This window comes from Triturus cristatus, chromosome 8 (assembly GCF_964204655.1).
Source record: "Triturus cristatus chromosome 8, aTriCri1.1, whole genome shotgun sequence".
Taxonomy (NCBI): Eukaryota; Metazoa; Chordata; class Amphibia; order Caudata; family Salamandridae; genus Triturus; species Triturus cristatus.
In genome coordinates this window covers 800,825,303-800,840,643 of record NC_140591.1, presented here as the reverse complement: position 1 = coordinate 800,840,643, position 15,341 = coordinate 800,825,303, and the positions used below count along the sequence as shown (strand labels likewise).

The following is a 15,341-nucleotide window of genomic DNA, read 5'->3' as shown; positions in this document are numbered from 1 at the left end:
GGGACTTCTTTAATTACCTCCTTTTTTGGTGTATGGGTACACAGCATTCCATTGCCCCTGTGTATAAGATCATTAGTCTCTTATTACAATTATAATTTGTGCATCTATCTCTCACATACCCTTATCCTTACACACAGCCAGGCGCGGCATCCCATAACACAATAATCACACCTCGGTGATCATCACGCATGTCTTGAAAACTTTCTCCATGTTGACTCAAATCAAAAACACCCTCCCAACCACACACCCTACATGGTGTAGCTTGCTCGCTGTGTGGGTAAGGCGCTTCTGTGCCCCACACAGGGCTAGTAAGTGCTATACAGAACCTACAGTACACTACTTATCCAGGTGCCTGCCCCAAGAGAAGTGTCTTCAGTGATCTACACTGCATGTTGTTACATCATTGCTCACTCAGTTAACCTCCACACACTGGTATCGCCATCCCTAAAGAACTGCACATCACACTAATGACGACTCCATGGACCTTCCCATTACACTGAGTTCCAGATAAGCTCCCAACCAGAAGCATTGCTCTTTGCACATAATGCCACAAAAGAACTGTATCTCCATCAAAGACACCCATAAAGAGTTCTGTCTTACTCAGATACTTCCCCCATTTGCTACCTATGACAGTTTCTGATCCCAACAACTGAATTTAGCAGACACTGCCGAGCCACAGACTGTAACCAAAGTTTTGCACTTCACGCAAAGTATGAATATAATAATCCAATAAATTATGCGTATAAATAAAGTGTTGATGATTTAATTAAGTTAAACACCAGTGAAGAGAAAAACACCCATGAAGAGAAAAAAAAGTGAAGAATGACTAAAGTGATTTTCAGATTTGGATTAAAGTAACCCTAAAATAAGTGAAATACCAAGGATCTAAATCAAAATGTGTTGGAGATTTATAGACTAACAAGAGATATTCACCAACCTGTGTGTGGAATTGAAATTATATAGTGAAGGGCTAACTAATAACCTCATGTCCAAAAAGTAACTTAACTTACTTTCTTTTTCTCATAAATCTAATCTGATGATTAAAAGGCAGCAGGCTGAGTATTTGAATAGAATCTATTGGAAAGAAACCAAATTAGCATTTAATTGGCACCTAATTTTATTGTAAAAAAGAGACGTGTTTAGGCAGTATAAAAGCGTAAAATTACATTAATGCCTAAATGTATATAGGTTTAATATGGATTTTTTTTTTGAAAGGGAGGGAAAACATAGTTGAGCAGTGTGCAGACGTAAATAGCATTGTATATCAGTTTAGGCGTAAATTGTAAATTGCATAGTCCTGCCTCCATGTATATGGACGCTTAGATAAACGTGCTTGGGCAGTATATGGCATAAAAGACATTATCATGCCTCAATACATATCTCTTCACAGGTGTTTTCCTCTTCACAGGTGTTTAACGTTCTTCAATCATCAACACTTCATTTATACACATAATTTATTGGATTATTCTTCTGTTCACAATATAGAAATCTCGTCCTGAAGATGGTTAAAAAGATGAGAACAGATAGACCGAAACGTCAACATGCTAACCTAATTCCTTAAACAAATGAATTGTGTAAACAAAACTCATGGCATCTTCTACAATGCTGTTCGTGTTGTTAAAAATATGGAATAGGTGTTGACAAAAGTGTCAATGAGAAACTGATTAGTGTATAACAATATTTCACTCATTTCACTTTTGTAAACTTGAGATTTATATTTCATGTACCCTTAATGAATTTTTCTGTATAAATGTATGTTTTTCAGAAAAAGTATACATCCATCTTGTTCTAGTTTTTCATTTATTCATGTTGAAATTATAGATGTTTAACTCCCCAAATTTTTTGTTTGAAGTCACTATTTAGGACTCCATGTACATATGAGAATCGTATGCAAATCTAGAGATAAACAAATTCCCTTGTAAGCACATTTACTTATTATTGTAATTTACCCAAGCCTCCAAGGGTGTATTGGGTTGCCCAATCTTGTTGTAGCTATTAGTAGTTTAGCAGGTACAGTGGCACTGGAGCACAGGGGGATGAGGCGCCAACTGAAGCCTGCTCCTGTCATGCAGTATTGGGGAACAATTATCATTAGGGCAGTAGGCGCAGCGGCACCAGGTCACAGGTGGGGTAAACAGCCAGATGCAGCCTGTTCCAGGTATGGAGGACAGGGACACCACTATCACTGTATTCTGCTATTCACACCTGAAAGCTAAAGACTGTCAGATTGAAAAAGATTAAGTGATTTTTGAAAACATGCCTACTTTTATATAATTTCCCCTTGATATTCTGCCCTCAATATTCTTGCACCACAATATTGTAGGGGTGAATATTGAGTAGTACAACTGATTCCAATTTCAATTGTTGCTTTTAAGGAGTGGTTCCAGGCACATTTCACAAAGTTGTTGAATATACACATGAAACTTGGAACTAGCCTCGGGTCTTTGTATTGCCTTCAGCAGTTTAGAACCTTTTTGACCAAAATCAGTTTGAAATCTATGTCGCGTAGTTTTGATTTTAAATTTATAAAGAAGATCTTTAAATGCCACCTTACGAAGGGCTGTAGGATAACACCTCAGTGCTTGCTGAAGATGTCCTACATGTTGGGGCCAGATTAAGGTGTTCACTTAGTTCCCAGCTAGGTGCTGCCTAAGGTGTTTCTGTTTTGTGAGATTTTCTCCGCTTTTGGCATGTTCAATGGAAAGAGAGATTGCACTGCTGTTGCTTATTTTCCAACTGTTTTCTAGGATGGAAATGTGCCCTGTTGCTGCCTTTTCTATTATATCCTATTACAAAGGGTGAAATAATCCCCATGGCTCCCACTCAACTCCGATCTCAGCACTCTTTAAAAGCAGCATAACTTATATGGGGAAGATATTGACACAACAGAGGTGAGTAGATGTAGAGCAACGGATTCATCAGGGTGAAAAAGTAAGAAAATGGAAAAGGTAGAGAAAACTTAAGGCAAAGCATAAGAAAGGAGATAAAGGCAACAATATAGGGACAGAAAGAGAACATGGAAATGAAAGGTATTGAAAAGAAAGTGGGTGGCAAAAGAGAAGAGGATTGGAAAAGAAAAATACGGTGTAAAAGCGAGAAAAAGAAATGGAGACACAAACTAGAACGAGAAAGAAACAAAATTATTGTCTCTCATCGAATTAGATCATATGAAAAAGACCATGGAATTGAAGGGAAGGCAAAGGGATGGAACAGAGAAAAAGAACAAAACGTGGGGCTTGAGAAAGGAAAAAGAAATAAAGGACCACGACGAAAAACACAGAGAGAGAGAAAAATAAATGGGACATAACAATGTATCAAGAGAAAAGAAATGGCAAAGAGGGAGAATAAAGAAAATGGATAGAGAAAGGTACAGAAAAGAAAGCCTGTGGGAGAAAATGAAAGAGTGGAGAAAAAAAACATGAGAAGGATACCGTGAGAGGGAGACCAGGAGTGGGAATATGAGAGTGCAAGAAGCAGACAGCAAAAGAGAGAGGAGGGAGCTATACGGTGCAAGGTTGATAAAGAGTAAGAGAGGGTGGACACGGATGTAACAGTATGAGTGCACACATGGGAGAGAAAAGGTAGATGACTGTGATTGGGGCATAGATAGGAAGTATGCAAATGGAAAGGGAGAAGAGTTAGACAACTTATCTGGCCTAAAGGGAAAACTGGGGAAGAGAAAGATAAGACGAAAAAGGGGAAATAGGAATGCAGAAAGATAGACAAAGGCAGAAACATGGGTGAGCATATGAAAAATGAGAACGTTTTAGGAAAGTGAACTCTTAAAGAGAACGGGTCAAAGAATGAAAGAGGTGGGGTGAAAGTAGTTGTGAAACTGAGAGAAATGTAAATACGATTAGAGAGGTAGAGATCGGGTGAAAGAGACACTGATTGATGAAAGCAAATGAGAAGGATAAAGCCGAAAAGAATTTGTGGTGAACGATATGGATGAAAATTAAATAGAGACTGCATGCATTGAATGGAGTTGAGACAATGATGTGCAGATGAAAGAAAAATGGGAGAAATATAGAGATAAACATGAGAAGGAAAGTGGGTGCAATTGAGGTAAGTGCAAAAGATAGAGGAGAGAGATTGAGTCTGATGGAGTTGGTGGTAAGAGGCAAATCGGGAGACATAAATTATATGAATCAGAGTGGTGGGAAGAAAAGAATATCAGAAGATACAGATATGAGAATAGGCTTTAGAAGAAGTCAAAGATTAAGAAGTAAAGGTGTGGTATAAAAGACGAGATCTAGGAGAGGGTAAAAGAGCAGTGGATGTGAGATGATAAAGCACAAGATATTAGAATCAGAAGTACATTTGAAAGATCCGAAAAATTGAAGAGATTGATACAATTAGATGACAAAAGCGAGGTTAAAAGTGAAACTTTGCAGAGATAAAAGAGTGACGGACAGGGGAAGTAAGAAAACCTGGGAAAGATAGACATGCAAATGAAAGATGAAGAGTTGGTAGAGAAGAAACTAAGAAGGAGATAAAAGAGGAGTGCAGGTGAGATCTAGAGTGAAACTGAGATGTTCATTAAGAGAGTGAGAGATTGGGCAATACGCTAAGGGCAAATTGTTTCTGAAGACATGAGAATTGGGGATAGAAATAAAAGAGACATTGGCAGAGGTGGAGGTAAGACATTATAGCAAGAATCTGTGAGAAATCATATTGCTGCATTGAAATTGTACTGTGCAACAGCACAAACGCAGCGCTCTTGCTCATTGTCATTTCTGAGGTGTTCATTGCCTGTTCAATGCTACCCCACTATTTCACCCAGGTTTGCTCCTCTTAGCTTATTTCACCCAGTTCAGGTTATTCCTAAGTGTTACACCTTTACATGGGTTCAAATTTATCACTTAATGGGATTCAAATAGATTAGTTGTACACCTGGAAACCTGCGACAATCTAAAGTTTTTAAGTTTACTACTGGAAAATAATTGTCAATTGAATTTCTTCATGTACAAATATACGTCTCTAATCTTCCATGAGAAAATTGGCAACATCAGAGTAGATGCACTTGCTAACTTTGGTTTTCCCCATGAAAAAATCGTTCCTCTACATCCTCATCAGTTTTGGGAGCGTATACCATTATTCTTCCCAATGACAGGATTAAAATACTACCCTTTTAGGGAATCGAAAGGAATTGTAACATGTTTGTGAATACCCACAAACCTGTAAACTTGCAGGTATTCTGAAACCTACAAGACATTCCTGTCTTACAACACTCACTTCTCATTTCCTCACCACTACTCGTTGATTTAGTCACATGAAAACCTATGTTTGACTATATCCTTTTACAGGTGCAAAACCATCTAACAAAAGTAGAAATCAAGGTGTATTTCTGCTAGCAAAAAAGCCTATTTTCATATGTTGGTCAGGTTTACATATCCAAAATCCTTTGACAACTTGGCCCAATAAACAAAGTTCAGCTTTACTTAAAATACAGGAAACAATCTTGGAAACATAAACTCATTAAATGAAGAATTGGTAGTCTCCCCACCTCTTCATAGACATATGGTGGTGCTTTTTGAGTGTGCGACTAAACAGCAGTGAGATGGTCTGTATACGAGGTTGTTGCAGTTCTTTAGTCCTGTGTTGTCATTGCTTCAAGCCCTGTCAGAGGCATGCTGTGCACTGTGGCAGTGTGGAAGAAGCGCAAGTGGCAACGTGGTTTACTGGGATGATGTGCAAACCTAGTATTAGGATATATCTGTCACCTGCAGGTAAAATGCTGTCTGAGCATACAGAATCTGTAACAAGGACAATGTGCAGCTGTCAATGGGCGTAGCGTCTAGATCAGGCTTCTCCAAAGGAGGGCCGGATCTCTGCCAGATTTTTAGCATATCCCCATTTGGATAAATGAATTTGTCTCAAAAATCTGGCTTGGATCCGCTCTCCAGGACCGACTTTGGAGAACCCTGGTCTAGATGAACACCAAGAACAATGCACAGTCTCTGCGGGATACTGAGCATTCTTTTCTAAGCTGAGTAGCACCCCTCACAGGTAGTTTGGAAAATGCGAGTATTATATTAATATTGGAACCCAAGAATATTTGCATACACTGGAATATTACAGAAACATGTACATATAATGGAAATACGATGGCATATGAGGGCAACAGCCCGAAAAAAACATAACACCAATCTTTTGCTATTATACTATAATATCAACTGTTTGTGTGGAATTTCGTTTTTGTTGAATCTAGGGTTTAATGAGCTATAACGGACTGAGGTGTAGTAATTTACACGCAGCATCAGACACTCCTTGCATAGGCACACATGGTTGTCTTTTGTGCATCCATTGTTTCAGAAAAGCAAAGACTTGATTTGCTCAGAGTACTGTGGCAGAGTATAAAGCACTTGAATATTCCAGCAGCTTCACTGTAGAACAGTCTGTAGAACCTGTAAATAGACAGCTAATGTCTCTGGTGTTTAGCTCTTCAGCCAGATGCTGTGTGCTGACATGTCTGTTCCTGTAAATGTAAAATGTAAATTTGATACTTGTATAGCGCACTACTCACCTGCAAGGGTCTCAAGGCGCTTGTACGAATACCGCTGTGGAACCCATCCTGGCTTTCCCTGTGAGGCGTCCACTCCTGGGCACCCCCAAGGTGGAGGCCAGGCATCCTTAGCGTTGTGGAGGCCGTTGTGGAGATTAAGCAAGCTATTGCCCAGAGTTGCAGAGTGGGACTCCATGATTGGAATAGGCACCGAGGCGAAAATTATCAGGTCTGTGGAATTTTTGAGCCCAAGACCCGCCGAGGCGGGGAATTGAACCCTGGTCCCAGGCTAGACCTCTGCATCAGGGTCTGCCGCTCTAATCATTGAGCCACACGTCTCCACTGGAGCCTCCAGTGCAGACAGGAAGCAGCTGGGTCAGAACCATTAGAGGCCGGCCATGGAAACAGCAGTGGCTACAAGCGAAGAAGCCTTGGGGTGGGGCTTCTGGTGAATGGGGGCGGAAGCTGCACGGGCTAGAACATTCCCTGCATGCACCTGAGGTCGGCTGCAGTGTGTGCTATCGTCAATAATGGTAGAGCTTTCATCACCTCTCACATTCTGGCATTTTCCCTTACTTTGACTTTTTCCACCTGCCACTTTTATGTTTCTACTAAACGTGCCTGGTCACTTCTTACTGACTGACCAACACTTTCCCAGTTCTCTGGTTTTATTGAACTAATCCGTGATTCTGGGAGTTTCCTTGCTGGAATTAAGCCATTTCGACTAGAAATACATTAGGAAAATAAAGCTAGAACCGAAATATGATGCACTGCCAAAATGTCCTACTCTGTTCTCAGAAATGCATTGAGCACTGAAGGCATTGCACAGGCCACTTGAAAATTAAACCTGTGCAAAAAATGCTGTACTGGGAATTAAAAGCCTTACTTAAGGTAAGGGGGAGTACGCAGGACATACGAGGCCCTTACTTGCATATGGGAGACTCCACTGAGCATTTAAGGTCATACCAGTGCAGGGCGATGGGGGAGTTGCATTTTACATTTCAGTCCATATCTGCACGTTGGAGGGCGCACTGGGCAGTCTAGGTCATGTTTATTCTTTGAGCGGATGCACTGGACATGTGATGCTAGTGCTCACAAATAATAGAGCTGCAATGCGCATATGTGGCTGCACCTGGGCTGTTGGGGCTGTAATTGGCATATGAGACTACTTTTCTGCATACGTTGATTATGCTTGGACACATTATGGCGAGCTGCTGATTAACTTGCCCTCAATTGTAAATATTTTTTCTTTTATTTAAATTGCTTCCAGAAGTAGTAAAAGAAAGAGTTATTTCTCTTCCTTAATTCAAAAATAACAAATATAGTATTGAGGGGAGAGAGGGTTGTTGGATATGGCCCTTTCTGCAGGGTCAACCCCAAACCTTTTACCTTCCTCCTCCTACCTATTGCTGAAATCATTTTTACTGGCCTTAAGACTCTGAGCACTCTACCACTGTTAACCAGTGAAAAAAGTGCTGGTGCTATCGCCTTAAAACATGGTAACATTGCTTATACCCTACTGACATATTTAATTTACCTGTAAGTCCCTAGTAAAGTGGTACTACATGTGCCCAGGGCCTGTAATTTAAATGCTACTAGTGGGCCTGCAGGACTGATTGCGCCACCCACTTAAGTAGCCCTTAACCATGTCTCAGGCCTGCCATTACAGAGTTTATGTGTGTAGTCACACTGACATTTCGACCTGGCAAAATAATCCTTTGGCCAGGCCCAAACCTTCCCTTTTTATACATATTAAATCACCCTAAGGTAGGCCCTGCAGAACCCAGGGGGCAGGGTGCAATGTATTTAAAAGGGAGGACGTGTACTTTTATGTTTTAAATGTAAAGAAGTGAAAAGTTCTCAAATTCGTTTTTCAGTACTGTAAGGCCTAACTCTTCCGTAAGATAAAAGTCGGGTTACCTTATTCCATTTTATAAGTGTAATTCACAATTGGGAAGAGAGAAACCCTTCAAGTCTGGTGTCTCTGGAATTACAATATAAACCCCAAACTTATGGTGAAGTCTGATTTTAAATTGCAATTGTGAAAATGTCAATTTTAGAAAGCTGGCATTTTCTTACTTTGGCCAGTGGCGCCAGCTTCCTGTCTCTGATCACATGTTCCTGGGGGTGGGGGGGGGTGATAGCTGGGCTTTGAGTATTCCCCTTAGACAGCTACACACAATGGCAGCTTTGGTGTGACTTGATGGGCCATCCTGGCAGGAAGGGAGGGAGCAGCTGGACCCAGCCTCACTTACACCTGAATAGGCTGTGCCCTTTCCACCCACAAAGAGCTGCATACCACCCTGTAGTGAGTCTGGAGCCAGGGCAGGAAGGGAGGACCTCTGTGACCTCTGTGAACTTCAAAGGTATGTCTTTCAAGTCTACCCCACTTCAAAGGCACCTCTGGGTATAGGCACTGAACCTCAGACTCCAACATTTCAGTACATTTCTGGACCAGTGGATACTCTGCCAGGAAGAAGGCCTGCTGTGCTGCTGAAGGACTGACACTCTAATGGACTGCTGCTTTGTTTAACTCCTGCTTTGTTGTGCTGACTGGATCTGCATCACTTGACCCCAGAACCCAGAGTAACTCCAAGGGCTAGATGGCTGGCCTCCTGATCTGAAGTCTCAGGGACATAAAAGACTTCCACCCCCTACACCTGGACTCTGCCATTCGTGGGTCTACCCTGCCAAATGGTGCTACTCCAGTCCTGTGGATTGAAGGTGCTTTCCAGCGGAACCAATGTATCTCCTTGGCTGAGCAGTGCATCCCCGAACAGAAGCGATGCATCGTCGCTGTTGCGTGGATTGGACCCATTGCAAAAGACTTGCATTGCCGCATCCTCCTGCATCTAGGACCGATGCATCGCCTTCGGAACCACCACTGCGTGATGCCTTTCCTGGTGTAATCTCCGCACAGCCCTTGTCGACGGCAGCCTCAACAACGACGGAGAAACTCTGTATTGCAGCTTCACAGCTCAATGGGACCTATGCATCGCCTATGCTGCACCTCGCATCCTCGACATTGGACTTCGAATCGCAAGCCCTGTCAACAGGATCCTTGACGTCGATGCATCAGGACCTTGCACCAGAGGCTTGTTGCATCTTGAAACCAACCAAGCCTCTGCTGAGTGACACATCTTCAAAGCGGATCCACGCACCGATCCGCAACGAGGATTTAAGGTACATTGTTCAGAGGGACTAACTGGGTCCCTGTAGCCTGCCCATGCTTCATTGCTTGTGCGCAACCAGATAGCTCCAATAGCGCTATTTGCTTCTAGGCGCTATTTTACTTAAAATATTTGAAATTCAATTTCTCTTGTTCTACTAATTGGATTTTTGTCGGTTTGGTCTTGTTTTATATATTAAGTTAAGCTCTATGTTTCTAACCTGGTGTGGATCTTTTTGTGTGGTGTCTTTACTGTTCGAAGTGTTGCACAAATAATTTACACATTGCCTCTAAATTTAAGCCTGACTGCTCTTGTCCAAGTTACCAGAGGGTGAGCACAAATTAATTTAGGGTTTGCCAGTTACTTACACTGACTAGGGCTGTGGTTGCTCCTTTACTTGGGTTAATACCCCAGACAACCACCAACCCAATTTCTAACAGGGGTGACTTAGAAATGTGGTCACCTTTCTTTTGTCGAAGTAGTTTTTTTGTAGCAAGTGTTCCAAAATGTATGTTCTAGACAACTTAAATTCCTTTGACTGCACTCCTTCCGCTGCACTTTCTACAGTTGTGTTTGACACTTCCTCTCTTTTCTCAAAATACTGTGATCAAACCAAAAACCAGCGAAAGTGCTCTAAAACAAACACACCATTGCATAAAGAAATTTTGAAGTTGTTAAAAATAAGTTCTAGATTACTAGCATTAGCATATCTTAAACTTAATGCACTGATCTCACTTTTGCACATGTGTGAGGCTTACTTTGATGGCAGAGCCCTCTAGACAGGTGCCATTAACCCTTGCCAACATAGATGTTTGTCCAGTGCCAAGTTCTTTTTTAGCTAATAGAAGGCTTCATAATTTAGAGTGAAGGATTCCCTTATGTTTAAGACCTTAGTCTACAATGACAACCACAGAAACTTTAATTGAACTAGTCTTAGAGCATCAGTTATTCTATACAATAAAAATTCCACCAACAGTACAGGTTTTCAGCACGGTGCTTAACAACATATATTTGCACATGCATGTCTTAAACACATACAAGGCAGATACAAAACATTGGTGTGTGCAAACTATCTTCCAATATGATTCAGGAAAATGTTCCAGGTTTCTGTCCTCTTCGGTTGGTGGGAAAAAAGAACCAAGGTGCAGCATTATATATGGGGGAGCAAAAAATGGGGGCACAAATATTAACCTGCAGACAATCCACATGCTTAAGAAAACAGGCCTAAAAATGGAAATGTCAATTGATATAGCTCTACATGCACACTTCTGGGAAGTCTCTAACTTCTTATTAAAGTTAAGACATTGTATGGTTGCCCAGCTCAAAAAGTTCTGTCATTTTGTGGGAACAGTAATCGTTTGGAGTCTGTCATACACACCTTCACATTTTGACAACTTATCATCCCTCCGAAACCTGTGAGAGTCTGAAATCCCAGTCTCTACCATCTCTCCTTCTTAATCTATGTTGATACTATCTATTCAGTAAGTGGTGTCTCTTTATCCCCCGACTACTAGGCAAGGTCATTATCACAACTTATCAGGCCACAAACATTTATAGCTCTAGTAAGTTACACACACAGATCAAGTCACTTTTCCCATGCACTATGCAGCATATACATAGAGTTGTTGATTTACTGAAAGACTAGTCACAAACCTTGAAAAACAACCAGGCTGTCATCCATTTGACCACTCTTCCAGCCCAGAAGACATTTCGGTATAGGTTAGTGTTTACCACTCCTGGGTCTACCACGTTAGCAGTCACGTAACTTCCTTCTGCCATGAGATGATGTTGTAAGTGGTAGGTGAACAGAACAAGGGCAAGCTTGCTCATGGCATAGGCTCCATGGGGGGAATAACAAGAACTGTTCAAAATTTGAGAAAGAAAAAAGAATAACGTCAAAGAGTGGCCGAAACAGAGCAGACACACTAACAGAAATTAATAGTCTTATCAATGGAGATAAAATAAAAAGAAGAAACATATAACGGCTTGACATTGCAAATGCGCTTTTGGTGTAGCCTTGTACTTCTTAAAGGGGCAGTTCAGCAATGTTTTCCCACGTCACTTGGGTCATAAGAGGCCACAACCACACTGCGTGAGGTCACCCCCTGCATAGAGGTTGAATGATATATAAACAGTGTACATTAGCCATGGTGGCTTACGTGGTAGCTACTCAAGGGCTTTCTAGGTATGCCTGCCGGCACTGTTCTGTTGATGAGGTAAGAGAACACCACGGGGTGATGACTGCAGGGCATATCCAAGCTTATTAAGTTCAGTTCCAGAAAGTTAACAGTTATTTGCTGGCTTTATTTAGGTGTATTTCAATCCGAAGGGGATTAAGTCATGTTTCTGTTATGTACTCTTGTTTTTTTTAATTCGATACTTACTAGCCTCTGTTATCATTTATATGTGGCCCCACCCTTTACATTAAGACAAATGTTGCTAATATATTATCAGAGTAACATTGATCATGAATTTAGCGTATGTATTTTGATGCAGGCACTCAGAAATTTAGAAGGCCGATTAGCGCTTGCTACTAAGAGAATGTACTCATTTAAAAAAAACTTCCATACAACTCTATATGTTTTGCCAAAATGAATGTATCTTTCCCTCCCCGAGCCTTTATATAATTTTAAACAATATTGAGTCAGGTCACAATTGAAAGGTGGCCATACATAGACCACTGGATGTTGATTAAAATATCTACTTTTTAGTGTGTGACTACAGGAAGATGCCCCCTCAATATGGCTATGATACCCAGATAACCCATATTAGGGGTAAGATAGTTAATGAATGTATGAAACTCACATATGCATGAACACCATCAGGATGTAACACAGTTACATGGTGGAATGTTCACAACCAAGCATGATTGGCACATGTGTTTGTGTGAAAATTACAGACATACCTGTAGGCGAGTGGGATGCTCAGGTGTATCAGCAAGCACCAACACTGCAAGTAGTTTGCCTAATTTGTGTACATCATCTCAGCCTATCTAACAACAGGCCCACCAGTGGTCCAAATGCCAATGTAAGCAGCAGTGGCAGCTGGTAATTTTAGCAGGGATGAGGCAGGCGAGCCACACACGTACACATACACACTCACACCCATGCATCTACACATGCACACACCCATTCACAACATTCACTAACAAATTTCTAGCGTTGTGAGACTATGTGCGCTGGGGACCCTTGCGGCTCTGAGCGGAGTCAATAGAGGAATTACGTAACTTGTGGGAGGTGTTAAGGTGTGGTCATTAATGGTCATAATGCAATCAGAGTGTTGTGTGTGATTGTATGCAGAGGAACAAAGATGTTCAATCCAGAGCTCCGAGTGTGGCATGTCATTTAACTGCTGCCGGGCTGGGGAGGACGCTACAAAATTAATCCCTTCATATATACACACACACGCGTGCACCAAACATTCAAAAACATAAAACTTACCTGCACTGCAGTTTGGGAGTGAATCCTCGAAGGTCCCAGGAGGGTTAGGACTGCTGCCTCCTTTTGAAGGCTGACCTTAGATCAGCCAATGAGAAGAAGCAGCAGTCCCTCACTTGACACAGCGTGGGATGGAGTCAGTGAGACTGCTGATCAGTCAGGAATTGGGAAACTAAACAGGACTCTACTATTCAGATTGCAGGTGCAATGCAAAAAGTTGATGTAAAATCAGATGATCCGCTGGTTACTGGAGATAAAACGTAACCTTGGAGATCGTTATGGCGTAAATGGTCTCTTAAGATGGCACCTACCTTGACTGAAGGTTACTGCTCTGTTTATTTGCTGAGACTCGAGAGCAGCAGAGCAGCGTGAAGTGCGCTCACAGCCTGACTAGTGGCGTACTTCACTGAAGTTTCCTCATGGAGGAGCAACTTTACTTGACATGGCACAGCTAGAGTAGTGTTTAGAGTTAGTTTGTGAGGCGGCGGATTAGTATAGGGATATGTGTCCTGCTGCTTCACTGAAAAGTCACGCGAGTCATCTCCTGGAATAAAAATTTCAGTCCGAATTCCTGTCAAAGAATACATTTCTACAAGGCAACACGAAGAGTGAAGTGAAAATTCTTACCAGAGAATTCCTGTGACTCCTTGTCGTTCCGGTCATGCAAGTATCATCAGAGAAAGAATTACAGATTTATGATATGGTGATATGTTAAGTATTTGAGGGAATTCTAATTACTTGTGTTTTTCTAATTAATGAAAAAGAAAGTTCCAAAAGGAGTCTGACAAGGAGACTAATAGCAACCCCAAGAATTAGACGAGGCAGTCTCTCCTTTATCACCACTTCCCCTTTCCCCGTTGAAGTCTCCCTTAATCTCAATTAGTCATTACAGAGAATTGAGCGCTTTTGAGAGGGGCATTGGGTATAAGCGTCATTCTGCTACTGTGTTTCTTTTTTTTGTGACACATTTTGCATAAAAACATTGTGCTCTTTAAAGATATGGCAAAAAGCATTGGCAAAGTCGATAGGTCACAAAGACGAGACCTGTTGGCTTTGCCAACACTTGCTTTTTTTGCTTTGCACCTCCTGTAATGCCTATTTGTACTTGCCTGCTTCCTTTCTTATCTCTGCTTTTAAAACCTGGTAGTTATCTGAGTAACTTTTTCCTAGTCTTAATTCTAAAAAGAATTGTTTTAACTGTTTCATCTGTTTAATTTTTTTTATTGCTTTTGACCTCAAGTGTAACTCATCACAAGTGACACTCATACTTTTGGAGTTGATGTATTCTTTTCCACAAGACTGAATTCCATGTCCGATGTGGAGACTTGGAGGTGTATGCAGAAAGGTGCATGAAGGCGAGTCTCCACATGGATGTTGTCTCTGTGTTGTGCGACACAAGTATTACAGCAAAAAGAACAATTGATGGACAGAATGCAGAACAATGTCATTCATTCACCCCAATACAGAGACCTTGGCCTAAATCCATTCTTTTTTTGCTCCCCATGTCATTCCAGTTTGAACCCAGCCATATGCAAATCAGTCTTGACCCTGCACTCAATGGGGACAGTCCAGCCCGAACTGCCAGGCCAGGTCCTCCCTGGACTGGAAACAAGCATCCTAGGACCGGTTTTGGGGTGTCACCCCTCATCAGCCTCAACAGATGACTCACCTTCTACACCCCCAACCACCAGCTCCGCCGACCTCGCCCTCGCCACCATCCCCCACATCCGAACAGCGACCTCCGGTGGCAGAACGTTCTCCCACCTCTCCGCCAAGACCTGGAACACCCTCCCCATCCTCCTGCGGCAGACCCAGGACTTGCTAACCTTCAGGAGACTACTCAAGACCTGGCTATTCGAGCAGTAGCAGCATCCCCCTGTCCCCCTAAACCCAGCGCCTTGAGACCCTCACAGGTGAGTAGTGCGCTTTACAAATGTTCTGATTGATTGATTGATGATCAGCCAGGACAGCTTGACTTTATTGGCATGGAGAGCACGGGACCTACGTCTGGGCATACCCGTCTCACTTGGGGAGACAAATGCAAAAAGAACAATTGAGGGATAAAATGCAGAACAATGTCATACATTCACCTCAGTACAGAGATCTGTGCCAAAGAACGATGATGGATTCAACCCACATCTGTGACTGAAGGTGAGTGTCTGAAAAGTTTCAGCGCTCTATCCATCATCTCCTTGCTTACACAAGTATTACTAGCACTCCCATTTCATT

General features: G+C 41.9%; 1 protein-coding gene across 1 annotated transcript in view; it reads right to left on the bottom strand.

Moving 5' to 3' along the window:
- Positions 1–15,341, bottom strand: part of DHRSX (dehydrogenase/reductase X-linked) — a 916,006-nt gene that overhangs the window by 135,729 nt on the left and 764,936 nt on the right. The window contains exon 6 of the mRNA XM_085622243.1: positions 11,329–11,536. Within this exon, the coding sequence (XP_085478369.1) occupies positions 11,329–11,536 (208 nt within the window). The remainder of the gene's footprint in view (positions 1–11,328; positions 11,537–15,341) is intronic.